The sequence below is a fragment of the Phallusia mammillata genome, chromosome 2 (assembly GCF_965637545.1).
Source record: "Phallusia mammillata chromosome 2, kaPhaMamm4.hap1.1, whole genome shotgun sequence".
Lineage (NCBI taxonomy): Eukaryota > Metazoa > Chordata > Ascidiacea > Phlebobranchia > Ascidiidae > Phallusia > Phallusia mammillata.
Window position 1 is genome coordinate 21,015,273 of NC_137253.1, and position 24,774 is coordinate 21,040,046.

At 37.3% G+C, this 24,774-nt stretch overlaps 3 protein-coding genes and 2 long non-coding RNA genes across 6 annotated transcripts; 4 read left to right on the forward strand and 1 right to left on the reverse strand.

Moving 5' to 3' along the window:
• Positions 1–213: 213 nt before the first annotated feature.
• LOC145212677 (calpain-9-like) lies at positions 214–11,473 on the forward strand. Of its 2 annotated transcripts, XM_080080896.1 has the most exons (22): positions 214–439; positions 554–737; positions 959–1,028; positions 1,103–1,233; positions 1,954–2,078; positions 2,141–2,309; positions 3,197–3,280; positions 3,684–3,760; positions 4,153–4,227; positions 4,500–4,663; positions 5,003–5,172; positions 5,401–5,618; positions 5,864–5,921; positions 6,368–6,409; positions 6,704–6,763; positions 6,843–6,900; positions 6,959–7,026; positions 7,162–7,230; positions 7,300–7,378; positions 8,370–8,486; positions 9,902–9,957; positions 10,021–11,473. In XM_080080896.1, the coding sequence occupies exons 1-22, from the start codon at positions 264–266 to the stop codon at positions 10,045–10,047; spliced, it is 2,277 nt and encodes a 758-aa protein (XP_079937022.1). In that variant the 5' UTR covers positions 214–263; the 3' UTR covers positions 10,048–11,473. The 2 variants fall into 2 exon arrangements, with proteins under 2 accessions (XP_079937022.1, XP_079937023.1); XM_080080897.1 differs by lacking the exon at positions 6,368–6,409.
• A 2,105-nt stretch (positions 11,474–13,578) lies between these two features.
• LOC145215231 (uncharacterized) lies at positions 13,579–17,111 on the forward strand. The gene is made up of 3 exons (XM_080083911.1): positions 13,579–13,850; positions 14,449–16,476; positions 16,725–17,111. The coding sequence occupies exons 1-3, from the start codon at positions 13,741–13,743 to the stop codon at positions 17,068–17,070; spliced, it is 2,484 nt and encodes an 827-aa protein (XP_079940037.1). The 5' UTR covers positions 13,579–13,740; the 3' UTR covers positions 17,071–17,111.
• A 772-nt stretch (positions 17,112–17,883) lies between these two features.
• On the forward strand, positions 17,884–19,454 carry LOC145215001 (uncharacterized). The gene is made up of 2 exons (XR_013857173.1): positions 17,884–18,374; positions 18,617–19,454. It is a non-coding gene; the product is annotated as an uncharacterized LOC145215001 (long non-coding RNA).
• A 2,035-nt stretch (positions 19,455–21,489) lies between these two features.
• LOC145214336 (uncharacterized) lies at positions 21,490–22,695 on the reverse strand. The gene is made up of 2 exons (XR_013857019.1): positions 22,629–22,695; positions 21,490–22,387 (listed from the first exon to the last, which is right to left on the reverse strand). It is a non-coding gene; the product is annotated as an uncharacterized LOC145214336 (long non-coding RNA).
• Positions 22,696–23,201: 506 nt separating this feature from the next.
• LOC145214335 (phosphoglycolate phosphatase 1-like) lies at positions 23,202–24,698 on the forward strand. Its single transcript, XM_080082846.1, has 4 exons — positions 23,202–23,349; positions 23,681–23,822; positions 23,946–24,031; positions 24,091–24,698. Exons 1-4 carry the CDS (start codon positions 23,202–23,204, stop codon positions 24,462–24,464), a joined length of 750 nt encoding a protein of 249 aa, XP_079938972.1. The 3' UTR covers positions 24,465–24,698.
• The last annotated feature ends 76 nt before the right edge of the window (positions 24,699–24,774 follow it).

The window sequence follows — 24,774 nt, forward strand, 5'->3', positions numbered from 1 at the left end:
TCTACAGAATTAGTATCTTTGCAGTATTCAGTGTCAGTTTATAGTTTTAACATAACAGAATATTGGTAAGTCATTAGTTGAAACAAACATGCAAAACATAAACATAGTTTTAGTTTCTATTGTTAGGTAGATAAAGCTGGAGTAAGTGGAAAAGAAGTCACAAAATCAATACAATTTAAGCGAAATTTAAAATGTGTTCGCTGATTTTTCTTTAAAGTTTAAAAGTGTTAGTGCATTTTCAGACCTTGCATAGTAAAAAAAACATGCCCTACTATTATAAAAAAACAATAAGAAGATCCGTACCTGCCTCTCCTGGTTACTCAACGAACGATAATAAGTATGGTGGTTTTAATAAGTATAACTACAGTGGTGGTGGGGGTGGTGCTAAAACAAATGGGGTGTCAGTTGGTCAAAAACAGTCTGCCCCACAGTTGAAAAGGTAAGACAAATAATAAATAACTAAACACATACTTAGTATTGACTGTTAGTTACAGAAATCAACAGTCAAAATTAGTCAATTGATCTAAAAGTAAGAATGTTACGTGTATTTCAGATTTCAGTGCCCTATCAAGAACAGGGGAGCAGAAATTGATGTTACCAACAAATCCTTTGAGGAAATTCATGAAGAATGTTTAAGAAAAGGAATAAAGTTTGAGGATCCGGAGTTTCCTGCAGATGATCAAGCCTTGTTCTATAGCCAAAGGCCACGGATGAACTTTCAATGGAAAAGACCTCATGTACACACCTGTTAAACCTAAGTGTCAAAATCGTTCTTGTGTGAACTTTTATTTTTAGAATATCTTTGTACAGCATGAAACTTAGTCATTTCGTGTAGCTATTTTTGCCAAAATTTAAGCACCAATAGCATAGTAGTATGTGACAAATTAACATTGTTATTTCATCCATTGGTTGGCCAGTATTCTCCGCTGTTGCAATTTTACGATTATTTTTATTTCAGGAGATCAGTGACAATCCTCAACTCTTTGTTGGTGGAGCAAGTAGATTTGATATCATGCAGGGTGAATTAGGTAAATGGGACTGAAATTATATTTGAGTAGTTTTAATGAACAGGTTACTGATTTTCTTTTTTATTATCTATCAGGTGATTGTTGGTTGCTGGCTGCAATTGCATCCCTGTCTCTCAATAAAGATTTGCTTTATCGAATTATTCCACCTGAGCAGAGCTTTGCAAAGGGAAAATACTGTGGATGTTTTCATTTTCAATTTTGGCAGGCAAGTGTAGTGTTTGTGTCTGTATATGTTTCATGTCATTTTAATTTGAAACCTATAAAAAATCAATCAGTTACAATTAGAGATGTACCGAATATTCGGTTTGCCGAATTTATTCGGCCGAATCGGCCAATTTTGCAAAGATTCGGTTTCGGCCGAATAATTTGTTGCGATTCGGCTGAAACCGAATCTTTTACGAGCATCCATTTAAAGCGTAAACGTGTCCTTTCTTCTTAGTACCAACGAAAATCGCGTCAATCATTATATTTTTTAACATATTGACGCTTTTCCCACTGCAGACAAAAAATCAGTAATTCATTGTCGGGTTGGCAATCATGCTTGAGGCAATGTTAAACCCCATAGAACTAAAATAAGGACGAAACACAACCATTCTATACTAATAACTATGTAGATAAACTTGTGTTTTCTTGTCGAACGCGTAGCGTACGACTTTGCGTGACGTCATAAATGATTCGGTTGATTCGGCCGAATTTATTCGGCAAAACCGCCGAATATTCGGTTTCGGCCGAATCGAAATTTCGCCGATTCGATACATCACTAGTTACAATCCACTATTTTACCTTACTTTTTAAGGTTAGTTGGTTGGTTTTTACACAAAACATTATTACATACTATTTTAAGGTTTGACCATTCAGAGCAAAATTATGCTTGAGTCAAAAGTAAATTTTCTGATTGTTTTTTTTTGTTATTATTTTATTTCAGTATGGTGAATGGATGGATGTGATAATAGATGATCTTCTTCCAACTTATAATGGAAGGTTGATTTACCTCCATTCAGCGGATAAAAATGAGTTTTGGAGTGCTTTGCTGGAAAAGGCCTACGCTAAGTAAGTAAAAATTGTCAAAAAAATATGCTTTGCACCAAAAATGTCACTCTGTATTTCTGTAGATTAAATGGCTCTTATGAAGCACTGAAAGGGGGCAGCACAACAGAAGCCATGGAAGACTTCACCGGTGGGGTGACAGAAACATTTTTGCTTAATGAAGCACCTAAGAACCTTTTCAATGTCATGGTGAAATCCCTGAAGAAGGGTGCTCTGATGGGCTGTGCAGTTGAAGTAAGCTATGATTTAAGGCTGTACTTTCGATGTTTGTTGCTGGAACTAGATAGTCACCAATTTGTTTGCATACATGGTAACACTGTGTAAAGTCACCATGTATATACTTTATTGATGAGTAAATATTGTGAAAGTAAGATGCAAATTTATGAACATTGTAAAACTTACAAGCAATTTTGTTGACCTTATTAGGTTAAAACTAAAAGAGTAAGTACAGCTTACGGTCACACCTGAAACAATATAAGCTGCACTAAACCTTAAATTATTTTACAAAATATGACTGATAATAATGTGTTTAGCCAAAAACCGGGTAACTGCAAAAATTTGGTTAGTTGTGTAGAAAACTTGGCGTTGCTTTCATATATTAAAACAGTCAGTTTCAGTCAAGTTATTCATGACAAAAACCAAAACATTACCAAAATTTTATGTTTGGCCATATTGTTGGTGTCTATTGGACATCTATCTAAAAAGATGTGACCAACCTTTAATAAAATGGTAATTGTTGCTCATCTGAGTGCGGTGGTTGTATTTGCAGCATTTGAAATCTGATCCTATAACAAGGACTTTAAATTGACTTGGCATAGTGGTCTAAATGTGGAATCCCATGAAATTCCCCATGGACTAAAAGACAACTGGCAGATTTAGTATTGCTTTCTTGCTCTTAAAATCAATCTTAATTAGGCCTGTCTCTGGATGTTTGTTTATGATAAATCCAATTGGCATTGAACCAGTTTTCTTAAATAGGACTAAAATGAAATCTAATTTTTTAAAATTGGTATTGGGTTATCTGTAAAAACATGAACATTTTGTACAATTCCTTTTGGTTTAGTTGCTGTAATTTAACCACAATACTTTGTGTGTGTGAATTTTTTGTTTTGTGTTTAAAGACTAAAAGTGCATCACAACGAGAAGCAAAATTGCCCAATGGTTTGTTGATGGGCCATGCATACAGCGTCACTGGAGTTGACACGGTAATTTATTCAAAAAATCTGTGACCTGTCTGAATTGTGACAAGGATACGGCAGGATAAAAAAATTAACAGTTTGTGCCTGTATTTGAAATGGAAATACCTGTGTGGTCAAACAAAAGGGGTTTGGTTGTGTAAATATGCTTTGACCAGGCAATTAATTCAACAATGCGGCCTAAAAAATTTCAGGATTGTGTTTACATTACTAAATGTATGTATAGGTTGACATTACAAAATTTATAGATGGCCAAACTCCATGTATATTGTTTTAGAAATCCAAATATTTGGTTCTAGTGCTTGAAATAAATGAAGATGTAATAGAATATGTATTTAAACAGGGGTCAGGTTAAAGGTAATCTACAAGTCAAAACAGTGATGTATTTAAACAGAGTACCATTATTCTACAGTTAAAAACTGGGGTAAAACTTGTTCGTGTCAGAAACCCTTGGGGACAAGTGGAGTGGAACGGACCATGGAGTGACAGGTGGTTACACATCAGCTATTAATTCTAATTTTTTCACATCAAAGAGCTTTTGAGTGCCCGACTGCGTAGATGTTTATGTAAAATTAGCAACAAATATGTACCTCTTCATTCTTTTATGAATTTCCACCTAAAGATTTAACGCTTTTTGTCTTTTTTGTTTTTTTTAATTTGTTTTTAAAATGGAGGCAAATATCTTTTTTTCGTTTTCCTGTTTCTTTTTTTCAAATTTGTTTTTAAAATTGTGGCAATTATCTTTCAAATGTACTGAAGTTGTATATTAAAGTATATATTTGAGGAGTTTCAAGATATTGTTTTCAGATTTTTTTGTTAGACTGTACAGTTATGTATATTTGACATGATTTATTTCAGGCCACTGACTTTTATTTGTTTAGTTCAACAATGTGGAACAGTGTACCTGATGAAAAGCAAAGACTTGCAGTTGAATTCGATGAAGATGGTGAATTCTGGTAAGTGGTTTTTACAAATCTTCAGTGTGCTACTGTAACTGGACATCACTTGTTCAAGGAAAGTGTTGGTTGGGCTGAATAGATAGCTATGGGGAAAACAGGATGTGTTTAGCATTGTATCCTTTGCCATTCAAGAATGCAATGTTGCTACCTAATCATAAGCTGCAAGATTTACAGTCACCCCTTTAACATATACAACAATGTGCTGTCTTTACCATTGTGTTGTTGTATGCCTTTTCAATGGGGATTTTTGGCAATATTTGTATCTGCAGGATGTCATACAGAGACTTCTGCAAAAGCTTTACAAAGCTGGAAATCTGTAACTTGGGTCCTGATGCCCTTGAAGATGATGATGTCAGCTCACAATGGATTACTTCACTTCATGAAGGACGATGGGTAAGAGGTTGTACTGCTGGAGGATGCAGAAACTTCCCAGGTAAACAAATCTGTAAACTTTTGTTTGAAATGTGCATTCAAACCAACTTTGCTCACTAATTGGAAGAGTGTCATCCTGTTTATGTGGAGTTTTCAAAAGGTTGATTTTTGTTCAGTAGATTTCAGTAGAATAGAATCTAACTTACAAATGAAGCTCCGGCCTAACATAACTGCAGAGTTATTGTTAATAAAAGTGAATAATTATCTGCTACAGGCTATTTGGTTTGCCTCATTATGTGAATAAGTGTCATTAGGGTTGTGACTCATACTACCTGTTACACATGGCTTGCAAAAGCAGTGCCTGTATTTGACCATCTGTATCTAAATGTCATTTCCGCAGACACATTTTGGATCAACCCACAGTTTCGGCTCAAGTTGGAAGAAGAAGATGATGATCCAGATGATAACGAGGTTGGATGCAGTTTTATTGTTTCGCTGATGCAAAAAAACAGAAGAAAGCAAAAGGCCAAAGGACAGGGACTACTTACAATTGGTTTTGCCCTGTATAAGGTAGCTTATTTAACAGTTTCTTTTTAGTTCTAATATTTCATGAATATTTCTAGTATGGTTGTAAAAGCTTACCATGTACTGTGTAAATTACCTTGTACAGTAAAATTGGTCATTTAATTCGGTAAATTACAGTTATGCTGTGGGTAGTTGTCGTAAATGTTGCAAACTACAATGCTGTATGTAAGATCAATTACCACCATATGCATTTTATTTTTTGTATTTTTTAAGTTAAAACAAGATGCTGAATCATCAAGCACCTTGAAGAAAGATTTCTTCCTTTACAACCAATCTACTGCTCGCTCCAAAAATTACATCAATCTTAGGGAAAACTCTCAACGTTTCAAACTTGAGTCTGGTGAATATGTGATTGTCCCTTCAACATTTCAGCCCAATGAAGAAGCTGATTTTGTGCTGAGAATATACACTGAAAAGAGGGCAATGACAGAGTGAGTAAATTTGATAAATTGGGGAAAAACCTATAGCAAGTAAACGAATCCATTCGAACATGTGTTGAACTGTTTGAAACACTTGTTAAAGCTATGTTAGTTCCGTCTGTTTTGTGCTTGCTAAATTTGTAAACATTTTAAACTTTTTCCATCTTTAAATGCTTGCTAATTTTTAAAACATATTTTTGTTGCTGAACTGAATCAAACATTTTATTTTGGCCTGAAAAGTAAATGTGTGTTATCAGTGAAATGGATGAAGAAACAAAACGAAACGACAAAGTTATTCCAGATCCAGTACCAGACGTAAGTGGAAACCCTTGTTGTTAGTAATTATGCTTTTTGCACATCAGTAACCCCTGGCTGAACAACATGCTTGCCTGCTATCTTAAGTGTACCACTTTACCAGCCATAGTCATGCATGTTTATGTCAAGCTATACCAACAATCACTTTAAAAAGCTTTTATTGTTTAGGATGGTGTTATATTTGGCTGCATAGTTGTAATAGAATCAGACAACTGAATTTTAACCAGTAGTTAACAAAAACATAAAAAATCCCCATAATTGACAACTGAAGCTTGATTGATTAGTGTTAATTATCACAATGCTTCTGGTTTCTAGTTTAGAAACAAATCCTGTATATATTTTACATAGATCAACTTAAAATGCCTTAGCTGCCTTTAAGCTTTACACTGCTTGCTTTCACCATACATGTGTGTATTAATATTTGTGTGATATTACGTGACTTGCAGAGAACAAAGGATCGACCCAGTGTGAAGGACACAAAGCAAAAAGTACAATTTTTGGTTAAATTTGTATAGGTTTGCATGGGACTTGTATTGCATGTTGTGTCCACTATTCATTTTCACCACATCAATTAACTGCTATTAAATTACCCCTAACTTTATCTTTATACTTTAAAATAACATGGATTGTGTTCTATGGCAAAGAAAAAAGTAACAACAACATTTCTAAAAAAGAAAGAAATTAATAACAAATTTATTTTAACATTTTAATTTCTCATTTTTTTGTGGTTTAGCATTATTTTGTAGTTAGTATTAAGGTTGACACTTTTGATACCATTTTAGGATGAATCAACTGAAAATGACAAACGCTTCAAAAAACTCTTCGAACAACTTACTGGAGAAGTAAGTGGCAAGCATAACAATACATGTTTTAAAAATAAATAATGCTTATGATTAAAATATGATTGATATGTTCTTCCAGGATGGAGAAATTGATTCTTTCGAGCTTCAGGACATCATCAACTCAGTCATGGAAAAAAGTAATAAATATATTATATCTAATCATTACATTTCACCAATTGCTATCTTATGTAACAGATGCAAAGTCAAAGAAATTCAAGGGATTTGGTTTGGAAGCTTGTCGCAGCATGGTTGCACTAATGGATGTATCCTTTTCATTCATAAAAAACAATTTTGCTTTTAAATAATATTGCTATTTAAACCTTAAAGTTGCCGTAAAGACAATGTGTTTGCTACTAGAATAATTGCTGTTATTATTCCTTATGGCAAAAAAAAAACAGGTTACACGCTCTGGTAAATTGGATTATGATGAATTCAAAGGACTTTGGGTTCGAGTTCGAAAATGGATCGTAAGTTTTCACAATAAATTTTAACTATTTTACAAAGAGCAATGCATCAAAATGTTGCCAATTTCGCAGAACGTTTTCAAGCAATTCGACAAAGACAACAGCGGCACCTTTGACTGCTATGAGCTAAGAGAAGCCCTCAGCGACGCAGGTTAGCTCTATAAGCTCTTGATCGACACGCTTGGTGAACTGGAAAAAATAGATTACCTGCAAACGGAACCAACAGTTTTCTTGAATTGGAGACAAAGCAATTTGGGCTGCCGTGCAACAAAACTTCAATGTCGGACCTAAAATGCACACCAGTTGCCTGCGGTGGTTGCACACAGCACGACACATAATCGCTTGTGTTTGTATAAATATACGCCGAAAATTGGGCTTTAATATAGGTCTCCTGTCAGATTCGATAATCTAAAGCCAGGTGAAACTTTTCGGCGAAGGATAATTTTAGAATTAAAAGTTAGTTTACAACCTTGCTTGCGGCCGATGACTGACCAAAATTGTTTTAATTGGCCCCGCGGTGTACGCTCGTAAATCTTTGTGGTTTTAAAGTTAAGAGTTACTGGTATGTTTTACGATATTTTTGCCCTGAATAAATCCTTTGTCTGATAACCTTAAATTGAAGTTTAACTTACATGGTCTAATGCAGTGGTCGGCAACCGCCGGTCCGCGAGGAGTTCGTTACCGGGCCGTATACTTTTTCAGGTTAAATGCTTTAAAACATTTTTCCCATGTATCCCGGGGATGATAAACTAGTTTAGGCGTTTCATCGCAAAATATTTGTAGTTTCATGAAGGCCGGTCCGCGATAAAATTTCAGTGTCAAAAACGGTCCGCATTGCATAAAATGTTGCAGACCCGTGGTCTAATTGACCCGGCTCGGTACCAACAAGGACATGACCCATCTATGATCCTAGTTAAATTGTAACCAAGCTGCACAGAAGCAATGCAAGATGTAGGCTAGACATAAGAAATACAACGTAGGTGTCATTCAAACAAAACAACTCCATTCCCCTTACTTAAAAAACGTAGACTGTGAAGAATTTTTCTCGGACATTCGTTGTTTCATTTGTCCAAAGCGCGAAAAAGTTGACCGGCTCTTGTAAGAGACGATTTTCAGTACAAATTGTGCATTTTACTTTTTAGGTTACTGCCTGAGCAGTCGTTTGTACCAGATGCTGTGTTTGCGTTACGCTGGTAAAGACCTCACTATTAACCTGGACGACTTCATTCTCCTTTCTGTCAGGGTTGAAGGAATGTTTAGTAAGTAAATTTGTATTTCAGACACCTTTAAATATTGCAAACCAGGATTTTACTAATGTACACCCCCGCACCTAAAAACGTCACTATTTAATCCAAATCAGGCTAAAGGCCAAAAACCAATTCGTAGGACAATGGGATATAGAAACCAGTCGAAGTGGGATTAAAGGTCCGAAGTTTCATAATACCCTGAAATAGGCAAACTTCTTAAGCCACGAGGCCAGATTTCGCGGGATTAATTTCACGCCAACGGGCGAATAAATAATACATCTCTTCTCATTACCAAAGGTCGTTGTACATAAAAATTGCTAGTACCGTCACAGTTTCACACGGTTAGGTGGCGATCAATGGTTTGAGCTTCTCTGTGTGACTTTGACCTTTGTCCGTCGTACGTCATATTACGATCGTTGTAGAGATGTTTAACAATGAATAAAACGAACTGTTTTTTTATGGTTTACCATTGTCAATTTAAAGACCGGGTGTGTTTTATTTGCATTAGGTTTTATGACAGTTGGGACGGAAACATTAGCTTAATGGCATTTTTGTGATTTTTGAAAAAGAATTTCCAGTTTTCAATTTGAGCATATTTTGAGGTTCATTGCTAAGTCTTAACGCCAAGCGTCGCTTCAGAACAACAGTTTCTCTTTGACCTAAAAAACGAAAAATTTTGACCTACAAATCGAAAATTTTGACAAATTTTGACCTTAAAAAACTTTTTTTTGACCTATGAAGAATTCAAGTAGTTAAATTACGCATTATCGTTCAAAAGTTAAAATATGGCTGGGCTAATCTAACTAGAGCGAAAGAATGTGCAAAAGTCTAACAGAAGGGCAAACATCAATACATTTGTATAAACGAAAGATACATGAAGTATCTAAAGCAAAACCTGAAGCAAGAGCTGCACCTAACCTGCAGCTGCCGTAAAATGACTTGGGACCTACCAAAATTTTGCACGTTTTGAGGTGTGTTGAGCATCACGCCATATCAACCTAATTGTTTCACTCACTTGATGGTTTATGATTCGCAATAATTGTGGCAATGGACCAATTACAACAGTATAAAGTAGGCTACAAGGTGTATAACGAATAGTTTGCTGGCAGTGCAACCTCTACAACACCACGACCATGCAGTTTCTAAAGAATTTTAGCTTTGTAAAAAATTTTGACTTTGTAAACAATTTTGAGAATTTTTGACCTATTCTAAAAATTTTGGCAAAAAAAACTGAAAACTAAAAATTAAAAATTTTTCTGAAAAAAAAAATATTTGCCCTAGTTATGACTCAGAGAGTTTAACCTTAAACAAATCTTCTGCGAACTGGTGTATTCAATTTTAACTCTTTTTGTTAAAAATACGATTCTATGTTAACCTAGTTGGCGTTTGCAACTTAATCAACACAACGGTTTAACGTATTTTTTCAGACTCTTTCCAGAAATATCGACGCTCGAACAAGGAGGCTAGCATTTCGCTGGAAAACGTAAGACAATTTTTTCTTATCCCCAATAGACTTAATGTACATCTAATCCTATATATTTTACAGTGGCTTATCACAACCATGTATTCCTAAACATCTTTTGGAAACCGCCTGCATTCAACAAACGGCTTTCCTTTTTAGCTGCTATTGCGTTATTTTTTGGCTTCCATGTTGCAAGGTTCTACGTTTTTATAACCAACACTGTAGCAATTTTCCTCTTTCACCGGTTAAATCTATATGTTTGTGACAGTATGCGTACGAACAGGTCGGTCCGCAAAAAGTTTCATACGATGGATTTCGTGGTCATTGTAACGCTCAAAATATATTTCTTACTACACTTTATCATTACCACCTGTTGATATTATCGTATATCGATTGCACCTCTCACTCACCGGTTGAAATAGCCTTGTTTGTCAAATTTATGGTTGTTACTGTACAAAATTGTCCTGTATGAAACCCCCTTAAGCAGTTTTAACATTTTGGAAAGTTGATGCTTCTGCGCCTAACCACATTCTAACTCAGGTATGGGGTTTTATGTCGCGATCCACCAAAATTATGCCCGTCTGCGCCTCTAGCCTATCGCGAATCTCCTGTGAACAAATGATTGCAGTTGCAGATATAAATGCTTTTTGTGCCTTGATAATATGCAGCAATTTACTGTAGACCGAAAACGCGTTATTTCCTGCCATAAGATAAAAAATATGTTATAATTATTTCATGCAGTATGAAATTTACTACTTCACAATCCACTTTTTTGGAAAAACAAAGACGATTTTCACCTACTGCTGTTATAGTACAAACCTAGTGATTCTGTAACTTTGTAGTGCGATTGTAAAATCTGTAGTCATAGAGATTGGCATTTTTTCCTTTACGCGGATATTGTACAGCATGCTTAATGCATGGCCCGATTACTGACTGTTAACTGCTTCAGTTCATCGCTTACCTGCTACATTTAGTGTTGATCTATAGCCCCCTCTTACTGTTGCTGTGTTTGTGGCTGTATGTAGATGTGTCTTCTGTGTGTTGGTGTGAATTAGTTTTGTTCTATGTGTGCCTGTATTAAAAGCTTCACTAAAAGTTTCGGTTAAAATATATCCTTCGTTATTGTACTTTAGCTTATGTTTTGGACTTGACGTTAAACCGTTGAGCATTTCTCCCCATTCTTTGTACCGGGTTTTTATTTTTTAATAGTCGTGCTGCTTATTTGGTTTCACTATCCAGATGCAATAACCACATGGAATCCCCAAATTTATCAAAATATTCAAGTTGCTTTTTTGCATAGCCGCATTATTATGAGCCATTATCTGCAAATAACCGCCATTTTCGTACTCATTACAGCACATTATATCTGCTGTACGTGCTGTGTATTAAGAATTTGACGAAAGTTAGTCTACTGTTTAGCTGCACGTGTCTAGTCACTTATCCAGTTCTGAAGCACTATTTTGTAAACGGCTTATAGTTTTCTTTTTATATGTGCTGTTATTGCATGTACTATCAAATAAAAAATGCATGTGCTAAATCTGTGGCATTGGTGACAGGAAATTATTGCTAACTTATAACTTGGCACTACGCCGACGCGGCCATGGCATCAAGGCAGCCCCAACAATGAAATAAATCCAACAACCTAATCTTGTCAACTAATATCGGCAAGATTTCTATTTGGCTGAGCAGTACGATATATGTGTTTGGAAAGCTGTTTTTTACTATTAGATTTGTCTTTATGCATGTAAAAGCGACCAATGGGGACAAGGCAGCCATAATACCAAAGTAACTTTTGACAAAGCGTTTCGTTTCTCAAAAAATGTCTTTGGAACTAAATATGTAAAAAAGGTTATTAATCGATTTGAAAATATCAGATGTAAAGTTTTGTGATACTAAGAACAATCTGAAGCTAAACCAAAATGAAATTTGACTTCGTTGACCTTGGGTTTAAAAGCTATTAAAATATAATTATTTTTGGGGGGAGGGTTTGTTAAGTTCAACATCATTGTTTGATAACCTTTTGCCATCACAGCCAGAATGCAAATCCAATCCTTCCTTCGGACTCTTTTATTTGATTTTCTGATTTGAAGTGTTATACTTACTAATAATAACTTGATCAAACATTGTTGCCATTGACAGCAAAGTTGTTGTGTCGCGTGCGCTAACCGACATCGGACTTTTGCTTCAAGATCGATGTGCAAACCATGTGTTGATTAGTGATTGCCTTACCCTGCAAACTGTAAAAACGGACCACTGTATGTAGTCAAATATGCAATCGTTGAAGTTACATTTAACGTTTATCTTACACTACATGGAATTTAATAGCAACCCTTTGGACAAATTTAAGTGAAGTATGATATTTACTAATGGAACATACGTTAGAAAAACAACACTGGCTCGCCTAATAAAATCGATATTTACAACGGCGTTCCGTTTGTGTCGGGTTATTCGGTGAACATCAGTCCTCACTTTGTAGCGATTACTAACACTGGACACACACCGAGGATTTCGTCAATTGACAACGGCGTAACGACGACAAACCTATAGCGTTATTCGCGCCAATCATTAATCCCCCTAGCCTATTCGCTCTCTGCGCCACTCGTGAAAAGATTCTGGCGTTCATTCGATGTCACCTAATAAATAGCAACGTCAGACACAATAGAATGGATCCTGTACATTGTTTTGCATTCGATTGTGAGATAACCGTGGTAAAGGAATCGCGGTACTTGTTCGCTCCTTGCACCCTGTATTAACAGAAGTGTTTAAACGTTCGAGGGCCACTGTTTAGCAATTTCAAGTGCCGCAAATTAATGAAGTCCATATCGTCGATGTGGTTTTCGCAGTTGGGGTTTGAGTTGTTGAGAATTTTCAAGTGGGGCTCGATGAAAAGGTATTTATACGGTGTGCGTCTTTCCCGTGGAAATGGAACATCGCCGTTGGTTTGTTACTGATTAAGTAGCCACTCGAGTGTGTTTGCGCGAGCCAGCAGTCACTTATTTACATGACGTTTAAGTGTGTAATGCCTGTCGAGGGTCAGTACCGCCCCGCCTGTAGCTTGTTACAGCATTTGTAGCGAACAGGCGAACCCACCCATCGATTTCGTTTGTATCAACACCAGGGCGACATGTGGTATCCGTCACAATTAGGTAAGCTTTGATACGAGAAATATGTTTCATTGGCCATAGTGGGGGTAACCTGATATACCCTTGGTCTCGCAGTCAGTTCAATAATTCTCGTGTGAGGTCCTTTGAAACAATAATAGGCCACCGGCGTTTAGGTCATTAATTCAGGGTGGCTTTTCCACGCAGTCACAGGCGTCTTTCGCAAAGCTAGCGGAAGGATTTTGAAGTGTAGGTTTGAAAATCATCGACATTCGGGCGCCCTATTCACTATTGTCAGGTTGAACAACAATGGTACTTAAATGGAGTGAAAAAGAGTTCGCCCAACTTGAAAGTTCAAGTCTAAATACATCTAAGCCGACAATTATCAGTCATTTCTTGACTGATGACTGAAACAATTGTTGTTCAGTGCAGCGTCGTGCACCTGTTTTACTTTTTTAGCAGCTATAAGTGTAAAGGCGTCGAGTTTAGCAGGAAAAATATACTGTGGTTTTGATACATATCACCGCACCTATGATGGAACTATTAATTTACAGCTGTTTAATGGATTTTGTAGGTGTGTTTTGTATCAATATTTAGCTCATAGGCAAGTTTTTACCACATAATGTGATCCCCTCCACTCACTGACACATGTTCTGGGTGTAGCCGGGTTGTTATTTTTGTCGTCTCGCTACTGGGATAAGAAATGAAAGAAGGAGTAACGTCCGCAGCTGTGGCACCACCCCAGTATCTGCTGTCAACCATATACCGACAAAGCTGGCATCCGGTTGCTTCCACTCAAAAACACACGTCAAAGTGAGTGTGTGTTGTATGGGACGAGATGTCCAATATCATATGTGCTTAACAATCATTTCGCTATTATTACTTGTGAAGAAAGACATGAAACAATATGAAAAAAGACTTGAAACAGTGCCAAACAATATGTCGATTTTAAGCACCATGCCAAATAGAATTTTATTTTTTATAATGGAAGCTGTAACAAAAAGTTTTTGTTTACTGAAAAAAAAAAAAAAAACGCAAACATATACAGTACAGCCCTTCGCGTCGCTTTGCGCGCCAAGCCTTTTGAGATGACCTAGCCCCGCTCCCGCTCCAGAAGTGGAATAAACGCTTGTGTTACCGACCCAAGTGCATCGACCTCGGTCATTGTACATGAAATTGGCTCCTTGAACGTTCAAGCATTCGCATAATACCGTCTAGTGCGACAGCTGCGGGACTGTAAAACATACCAGAGTGTTAACATAACGTGTTAGTGTAGACAATAGTCCGCAATTGACATGCGCCCGTTATCAGCTTTACTTGGCCAATGAGTTCTAACTTCAAAGTCAAGCAAGGTCATTGATGCCAGCTTTTATTGGGCCATTAGTAACCAGGTTTTATGTGATTTTGACAGAAACATTGAGAAGCGGAACGGATCATTGCCAATTGCCGGCAACTTGCGATGTCCATCTCCATTTCAGTCCACAGTTTCACCGAGAAAAAGGAGTTCTTCGAGAAGCGAATACAGTCAGGCCCTGTTTTCTAGGAAATCCGACCGTGCAAAAGAATATAGACCTGTGTACCAAGCCCCTGACTTCTACAACAACGACCAGCAACAAAACCAGGCCATTTTACCTGCTGCCGACGATACGTGGTCAGAGCTTTGTTCTGACAGCAAACGAAGCTTGGAAAACCTGAAGCTTCAAAGTCCGTCATCGCCAGCACTTGGAACCAAGCAGATCCAGACTCCACTCTCAGTTTGGCGTCGTCGCCTTAAAACGTACGTGGCGAATTCGCGCGTATCCCGGAGCGACGAACTACCAGGTCCACCTCTTCCCAGCGCATCCATCAATCTTGCTGAACGACAACATTCCTGGAGCAACATTTCGAATGCAAAGGGTTATCGGATCCTGAATTATCCGAACAATACTTTGGCAAAAATTTGTTTGGAGGGGAGGTCGCCGCCAATACAATCGCGTTCTACTTTCTCAAGAGGTTCTGATCCATCAAGAACGTTCAGTTGTTCAACATTCCCGGAATCTGAAACACCAGAAGCTGCAGAGAAAGCTGAATCCGAACACGAGTTTCATGCAGTTGACAAAAATACACCTACGGAAACTTTGCAGTGTATGGTGAATGACCCTTGCGATGCTGTTGAAGAACCCGCTCGTGAATCTACCCAAATGGTGGTCAGCAGCCCACACTCTAGCCATGAAGTTTCGGCGAACGATTCTAGCTCCAATGACAATCACGTCAACTCAAACACGGATGATGAGGACGATGATTATTCTTGTTTGGTTGAAAATCAGCAACAAAATAAATTTTGTAGATGTGAAGATAATGCGCCAGGGCCCAGCATGGAAGATTTAGACAATTCTGATCTTTCCGAAAACGAGTGGTTTTCGGATCAAGGCGAAGAAGCCAGTGTGTTGGACCATACTGAAACCGACATGGAGAAGTTAAAGAAAATGTATGAACACGAAAATTGCTGCTCACACGAAGAGCTTGATGCGAAAGATGGACTAAGTATCTCCAATACTGCGCATATTTTAGCTGTTGAAGAACAGGCCACAATGGAACAACACATTGGAACTGAGCTAGATTACGCTTTCGCAAATGTTTTACCCGGTGAACTCAATGAATACAATTTGCGCGAACTCTCGTCACTTCCCCCCGATATCAACTGGAGATCTGTAGTGGACATATTCCACAATACTACTCGCTCCAAGACAAGAATCCAGACCCGCCAACAAACCGGTACTGCCAATCTGAGAACTAGGCGACGGCCGAAAACATCGGAAAGCAAGGATCACAACGCACTTGAGTGTATAATGGACAGACTTCTTGCCATGGAAAAGCTTCAAATGCTTACAGTTAATCAAGAAGTGCAGCGAAAGTACCACAACACGCACCACAGGCCAAGTTTTACTCGCTCAAAATCGACCTCGGTAAAGTCTTCTGCGACACCTGAAGTTGCTGTCGCACCAACTGAAACTGTCGTTAACTCACCGACTGAGTCAGCTGGAACCCGCTCGGTCTCACGCCGCCGAAACTCTAACCCGAATGCGAGCATGCGCATGGCATGGGCGACCGAAACTACCCAAGGAGATTCCAGTGTCTTCAAACGTGCTTGTAAGGATGGTGACCTAACTATACTGCACAAGCACTGGATCGCCAGTTGCAAAAACAACGTACGAAGAAATAACATCCCGAGACGAAATTCAGAAAGTGCAAACAATGATCACCAGCAGAAGCGTTTTAGAAACGTTCGGAACCGCCCTGGTGTTTCGATGTACGTGTATGAATGGAGCGAGCGAATCAAGGACGAGAAGTCTCGGTACAGCTCTTTTGCCCTATCACAGCCTAAAGCTTGCCCCGCATGCCGAGAGAGGGCTAGAAAACTGCGCAGAGACTCATATACACAACATCTGAGTCGCCCACGGTAGGTATCCGAGCACCAGGGGCGACATTTATTTATAGGCCTACCAGTGTATTTTGCAAGTGTGACAAAAGTATTAACCGGTTGCAGTCAAGCCAATAAAACTATTGTCTTTGATTGGTAATGCCGTGACGTAGCGGCATGTTGTGACAAGCAAGCTTGTGTTAGTTTATTGTTGTAATTGTTTCAAAACTTAAAAACCCGAACCATTGCCGTTGCGTACAAAATAAACAAGATGTGTTGTGTTACAGTACACCTCGACCTGCTTCCAGGAACAACCGCTGCACGTCTGTTGAAAGACTCGCTTCACAACTTCAACAAAAAACGTCAGGGACAGCAAGTTCAAGCAGTAAACCCACCTCCCTAATTAGTACGAGCGTAGTTTCGCCACTGCTGTGGAAACAATGTAAACCGATTCACAGCAATCTACATATTGCAAAAGCTACTATAAAAAGCGCTGGCAAGGATTACGACTATCTTACAAAACCTTTTCAGTTAAATAAACGTGAAATGCCTGATCCAACTTCGGGTGAAGCGCACCTATTGACTTCCGCTGTGACTATTTCTTCAGTTTTGTTTAACGGTAGTGTCAATTGATCAAAGTGTAATACGAAGCAATAAAAATCATTAACATGTGTCTTGATTTTTAAGCGAATTCAACAAAGCTTTTTATATCTGTAGGCTTCTCGTAAGTTGTGAGATTAGGCAGTTTAATAACATTTTTAGTATGTTTTGGTTGGAAATTTCCACCCGGAATCTAGCAAATGATTGATTGGAAAAAATGGCCATTCTCGCAGGGAGTCGAACCGCTTGTTATACGGGTTCAGGTTCGGTTCGGGTTCACTTCGTTCGATTTTTAAGGTTCGGGTTAGGTTCGGGTTCACTTCGTTTTGTTTTTAAGGGTTCGGGTTCGGTTCAGGTTTTTAAAAATGTATATTTTCGGGTTCGGGTTTTGTTCCGGTTTGGGCAAATTATTCGGTCCGATCCGGTTTGCGGTTTTTAAACCGGTTCAAATTTTCATTCGATTTAATTTAATTCTACCCATCATCTACCTGGCCTTATCAAACTCCAAAATTATTTTCACCGTGCACTGTTATTTTTGACACGCCCTATGTGTTATCTCGCGTATACTTTAGTCAGTTTAGTGCGATGTTTTGAAAATATAAAACACGCTGCATTTTTTTACTGGTTCAGTTCCGGTTCGGGTCCAACGCAAAACAAAACATGGGGTTCAACTCCGGTTCGGGTTTTTAGAAAATCGTATTTAGCGGTTCGGGTTCGGTTCGGGTTTGATGAAATTAACCGCTCAAACCGGTTCGCGGGTTCGGGTTCAGTTCCGGTTCGACTCCCTGCATTCTCGTCATTAATTGTTTTTGAGCGGTTACCATCGTCGCAAAATAAAGGGTATCCCCACCCGATTCGTCAACAAGTGCTCGATTAGAAGCGCTTGTGTTATGAAAAAATCCCCGTTTCTTATCGGGCGGTGTTATAATTTTAGAACATGTGTTATAACACAGCCCGATTTTATCGGCAATGGTAGTGAAGCATTAAATTTATTTTTTATTGAAAAATATCATATTTTCTGTGGAAATAATCGCAGGTGAAATGAGTTTTACATGAAATTGGCAGTTAAATGTGAACTGTTATGACAAAAGCAAACGCATTTTAAGCAGTGAAATAGCAGCAGTACCAGATTCTCCTCGATTGTAAACTGTAAAATACAAAATGGGCCAAGGTTGTTGTATCTAATAGGCATCCATGTTCTGATAACAAATGGAGTAATGAAAAGTGACAGTTCAGGGTGGGGGAAGCATTTCTAGTGCTTCGTGAAGCAAACTAAGGCCTAGCACACTATCAAATAAAGGACTTGGGACATTGGATTTGAAAAGCAATGATACATGGTAAGTGGTTGTCAATTGTCATGATATGCTTGTCATTCTCAACTGTTTCTATTATTTTAGCAGATGGTAATTTGTTATTTTTTTAGGCATGTTTAAAAATATGGTAGCTCATCTCTAGTGTGATCCTGGTTTTGTAAAACATTGGCTTTCATTTCTACTGGCCTAACTCAAGCATTTTTGTGTAAACTCCTACTTGTCAAATTAAATGTTGCCTACACTTTTTCTTTTATTTTTTGTTGCAGTTCAACATCTGGAAAACTGAATAGAAGCAGAAAAAAGCAGCACAATCATTCCAAAGGTAATTCAAGATTGCCTTGGACAACATGGAAGAAAGTAATTGATTGTGGAAGAATGGTGTGGGTGAAATGAGCTCACTGAAGTGTCAGCTAAATCATTGATGGATACAAAATGCTTCTTTCCTCACTTGCAGGGGAACATTTTATTTTAAGATATTCACCACACACTTCAGTTTTACATGAATCGAAATATGTGTGTTTTTTGCCGCTGTACTACCCGAAGGCAGGTTTATTTAACAATTCTTGTGCCCAATTTAAAGCAAACTTGTTATGTTAGATGTGTTCAATGATTTGTTGGTATTAACGCTGTCTTACCTACATGACATAATCATGGCGTCGTTAAAAAAGCATCTTTTGGGTAAATATTTATACATTTTCACTTTGATGTAGACTCTTTCAGTAAAAGTGATTCATCAGACAGGAATGAAAAACCTTTATTTTCAACCAGTAATCTCTATGATAGCTTGTTTGATACAACCTCATCTTTCACATGGTAGCTGGTTTAATTTTATTTCAGTAACTCGCAGCACATTGCATTTTCAGCTGAACAATGTTGTTTCACCTTTTTTGTTTCTCAGTCTGTTCACTTGATGACCCCTTTTTAGTGTACTCATTGTAAATGCAGGTTTTTGCTTGATAAATCAATCTTCTAATTATTTATCCTCTTCACATTTATTTCTTCTTTCATATAACTGTGGCACCCAATATGAGTATGTTATTGTGTGGAAATTGGGTTTATGAGGTGCTTTATTTTTTCATTAATAAAATGTTGCCCTTAACTGTGCATTTGTTATTTCATCATTTTAAGTACTAGTATTAACTGGTTTAAAATCACAAAGGGCTTGATGTAAACAAAAACGGTTTTCACAGGTCAACTCTAAACTACATCTAGTAAACGCATAAAAAATATCTTTAGAATCTAACCACCACATGATAAATGAGAGGCGTACATCATAAGCGAACGAAGGGCATGACCGCTTTAAAATGATTTTTCGCGCTGACGACCCTTGTAGCATATACAGGCTCCAGATCACAAGCGGTATAAGATAAATGAAAACGGTTTTTACAGGTCAACTCTAAAATACATCTAGTAAACACATACCAAATATCTTAAGAATCTAACCACCACATGATAAATGAGAGACGTACATCATAAGCAAACGAAGGCCATGGCCGCTTTAAAATGATGTTTTTGCGCTGACGACCCTTGTAGAATATACAGGCTCCAGATCACAAACGGATTAAGATAAATGAAAACGGTTTTCACAGGTCAACTCTAAAATACATCTAGTAAACGCATAAAAAATATCTTTAGAATCTAACCACCACATGATAAATGAGAGGCGTACATCATAAGCGAACGAAGGGCATGACCGCTTTAAAATAATCTTATACGCTGACGACCTTTGTAGCATATACAGGCTCCAGATCACAAACGGTTTAAGGGAAACAAAAACGGTTTTTTACAGGTCAACTCTAAAATACATCTAGTAAACGCATAAAAAATATCTTAAGAATCTAACCACCACATCATAAATGAGAAGCGTATATCATAAGTAAACGAAGGACATGACCGCTTTAAAATGATTTTTTGCGCTGACGACCTTTGTAGCATATACAGGCTCCAGATCACAAACGGTTTAAGATAAATGAAAATGTTTTTCACAGGTCAACTCTAAAATACATCCAGTAAACACATACCAAATATCTTTAGAATCTAACCACTACATCATAAATGAGAGGCGTACAAGCGAACGAAGGGGATGACCGCTTCAAAATAATTTTATGCGCTGTCGACCCAGTAGCATGTACAGGCTCCAGAACACAAACGACATAAAGTATTGAAAACGGTTTTCACAGGTTAACTTTAAACTAGACCTACGTCGAGTGAACGCATGCAAAATATCAATCAATTCCTATCATTACCCTAAAATCAAGAGGCGCTCATCATCACTATACGTTGAGATTGTATTCTACACGCTACAAGAAATTTACATGCTATAGGCCCACATGAAATCGACAGCACTAGCGGTCGTGTCCTGCGCTCGCTTATGATGTACGCCTCTTGTTTTTGATGTTCTTCTTACAAGATAAAGATATTTGGTATGTGTTTACTCAATGTATTTTAGAGTTGACCAGTGAAAACCGTTTTTGTTTACCTTAAACCGTTTGTGATCTGGAGCCTGTATATGCTACAAGGGTCGTCAGCGCGAAAAATCATTTTAAAGCGGTCATGCCCTTCGTTCGCTTATGATGTACGCCTCTCATTTATCATGTGGTGGTTAGATTCTAAAGATATTTTTTATGCGTTTACTAGATGTATTTTAGAGTTGACCTGTGAAAACCGTTTTCATTTATCTTAATCCGTTTGTGATCTGGAGCCTGTATATGCTACAAAGGTCGTCAGCGCATAAGATTATTTTAAAGCGGTCATGCCCTTCGTTTGCTTATGATGTACGTCTCTCATTTATCATGTGGTGGTTAGATTCTTAAGATATTTGGTATGTGTTTACTAGATGTATTTTAGAGTTGACCTGTGAAAACCGTTTTCATTTATCTTAATCCGTTTGTGATCTGGAGCCTGTATATGCTACAAAGGTCGTCAGCGCGAAAAATCATTTTAAAGCGGTCATGCCCTTCGTTCGCTTATGATGTACGCCTCTCATTTATCATGTGGTGGTTAGATTCTAAAGATATTTTTTATGCGTTTACTAGATGTAGTTTAGAGTTGACCTGTGAAAACCGTTTTTGTTTACATCAAGCCCTTTGTGATTTTAAACCAGTTAATACTAGTACTTAAAATGATGAAATAACAAATGCACAGTTAAGGGCAACATTTTATTAATGAAAAAATAAAGCACCTCATAAACCCAATTTCCACACAATAACATACTCATATTGGGTGCCACAGTTATATGAAAGAAGAAATAAATGTGAAGAGGATAAATAATTAGAAGATTGATTTATCAAGCAAAAACCTGCATTTACAATGAGTACACTAAAAAGGGGTCATCAAGTGAACAGACTGAGAAACAAAAAAGGTGAAACAACATTGTTCAGCTGAAAATGCAATGTGTTGCGAGTTACTGAAATAAAATTAAACCAGCTACCATGTGAAAGATGAGGTTGTATCATAGAGATTACTGGTTGAAAATAAAGGTTTTTCATTCCTGTCTGATGAATCACTTTTACTGAAAGAGTCTACATCAAAGTGAAAATGTATAAATATTTACCCAAAAGATGCTTTTTTAACGACGCCATGATTATGTCATGTAGGTAAGACAGCGTTAATACCAACAAATGTTTAAACACATCTAACCAACACAACAAGTTTGCCTTAATTTGGGTACGAGATTAAAATAACACCAACAAATCATTGAAGACATCTAACATAACAAGTTTGCTTTAAATTGGGCACAAGAATTGTTAAATAAACCTGCCTTCGGGTAGTACAGCGGCAAAAAACACACATATTTCGATTCATGTAAAACTGAAGTGTGTGGTGAATATCTTAAAATAAAATGTTCCCATGCAAGCGAGGCAAGAAGCATTTTGTATGCATCAATGATTTAGCTGACACTTCAGTGAGCTCATTTCACCCACACCATTCTTCCACAATCAATTACTTTCTTCCATGTTGTCCAAGGCAATCTTGAATTACCTTTGGAATGATTGTGCTGCTTTTTTCTGCTTCTATTCAGTTTTCCAGATGTTGAACTGCAACAAAAAATAAAAGAAAAAGTGTAGGCAACATTTAATTTGACAAGTAGGAGTTTACACAAAAATGCTTGAGTTAGGCCAGTAGAAATGAAAGCCAATGTTTTACAAAACCAGGATCACACTAGAGATGAGCTACCATATTTTTTAACATGCCTAAAAAATAACAAATGACCATCTGCTAAAATAATAGAAACAGTTGAGAATGACAAGCATATCATGACAATTGACAACCACTTACCATGTATCATTGCTTTTCAAATCCAATGTCCCAAGTCCTTCATTTGATAGTGTGCTGGGCCTTAGTTTGCTTCATGAAGCACTAGAAATGCTTCCCCCACCTGAACTGTCACTTTTTATTACTCCATTTGTTATCAGAACATGGATGCCTATTAGATACAACAACCTTTGCCCATTTTGTATTTTACAGTTTACAATCGAGGAGAATCTGGGACTGCTGCTATTTCGCTGCTTAAAATGCGTTTGCTTTTGTCATAACAGTTCACATTTAACTGCCAATTTCATGTAAAACCCATTTCACCGGCGATTATTTCCACAGAAAATATAATATTTTTCAATAAAAAATAAATTTAATGCTTCACTACCATTGCCGATAAAATCGGGCTGTGTTATAACACATGTTCTAAAATTATAACACCGCCCGATAAGAAACGGGGATTTTTTCATAACACAAGCGCTTCTAATCGAGCACTTGTTGACGAATCGGGTGGTATCCCCCTATCTTGTATCCCAGTTCGCTGCAACTTAAATGTGTTTATTTAACTAAAATTGGTCAGATGTAAAATTAAAAGCAATGGGAAGCAGAATTCCCAGATTATTGTTGTTTGATATTGACGGAACTCTCACACGTTCAGCTCATAAGGATGCCGGAAATCCAATTTTGAATGCTCTTTCGGCCTCATTTGGACAAACTATCACAAGAAATGGAATTGCATTTTCTGGTTAAACTTTGTTGTTGCCGTTTTACCCGTGCTTTAAATTTGTTTTTTATACTGCTCCTGCCTCCTGGTGTTAAAATATTTTTTTTATCTTTGTCTACCCTTTATGACTACTACTTCAACCTGCATGTTATGGTAAGGCTAAGGTTACTAATTGTTCACAATTTTTAATGGATGTTCCGTTCCATCAAGGCATTCAGCGATTTATATCTGAATGTAAAAAGCTTGCTTCACATCCAGCTTGCTGTCTTAAACCATTTTCTGGTTAAAATTTGCACAAGTATTTGAAAATTGCTTTTCGTGGTCACAATGTATATGATTGAGTGTTTTTTAGGGGGAACTGATCCAAGCATATGCAGAGAACTTTTAACTGGAAATGAAATATTGCCAAGCAACTGCATGGAATATGACCTAAAAATTCTGGAAGCTTTTAAATTGCTACCTGGTATAATGAAAGATGGCATGAAGAATGAAAGGTGTGGGTGTGGCATAAAATTCACACAATGATTCTATACCCTGATTAATACTATATTGCTGACCCTAATTACTTCAATGGTTGTTGTCACATATGGTTGGAAACAACTACTTTTGTGTTGTAGTTATACCTGGAACATATTACCGAATGTCAACAATCTTTTAGAAGCTTTGTCGAAAAGAAATGATGTTCGCCTTGCTTTATTGACTGGTAAGTTCAGGCTCTTTTACAATATAAGATTACACTATTTTTAACTATGTTTTTAACAGGAAACCTTCAAACTTCTGCATTGTTGAAGTTACAATCTGCTGGTGTAGTTACAAATCTATTTATAGTAGATGGAGTGGAAAGTAACTTGTTTGGTGCTTTTGGATCAGACCATGGTGACCGAAGTCAGCTTGTCAAAATAGCAAAGGAGAGATATGAAAAACTGCTAGGTTGCAGCATTATGCCAAATGATATGGTTATCATTGGTGATAGTCCGAAGGATATTGAATGTGCTCATTCCAACAATGTTCCATGTGTGGCTGTAACCACTGGCAACCATGGAAAGAAAGACCTAGAACATGCCGACCGACTTTTGGATGGTGGGTTTGTTGATATTGAGGAAAGTATTCAAGCAATATTGCAAACAAAAAGATAAAATCATAAAAAAGCCAACTGTATGTAATCATTTACCTAATCGACCATGAAAATTCATATGCGTCTTGCTTTAAGCTTTGCAGTAAACATGTGCTTATATGATGCAAATAAGCAGCTGTCATTTTAAGCAATTTGCACTATTTTTCTATCAATTCATGTTTTTTATTTCCATTTGTTGTAACAAGTGGCAAATAAATTCCAGTGTTTCCCCAATAAAAAAAAATGTTACGAACAATCCTGATTTTTTTAATCTTTAAACAGATTAATATGTGTGAAAATACCTCAGAAAATTTAATGTGAAAATGAATAGA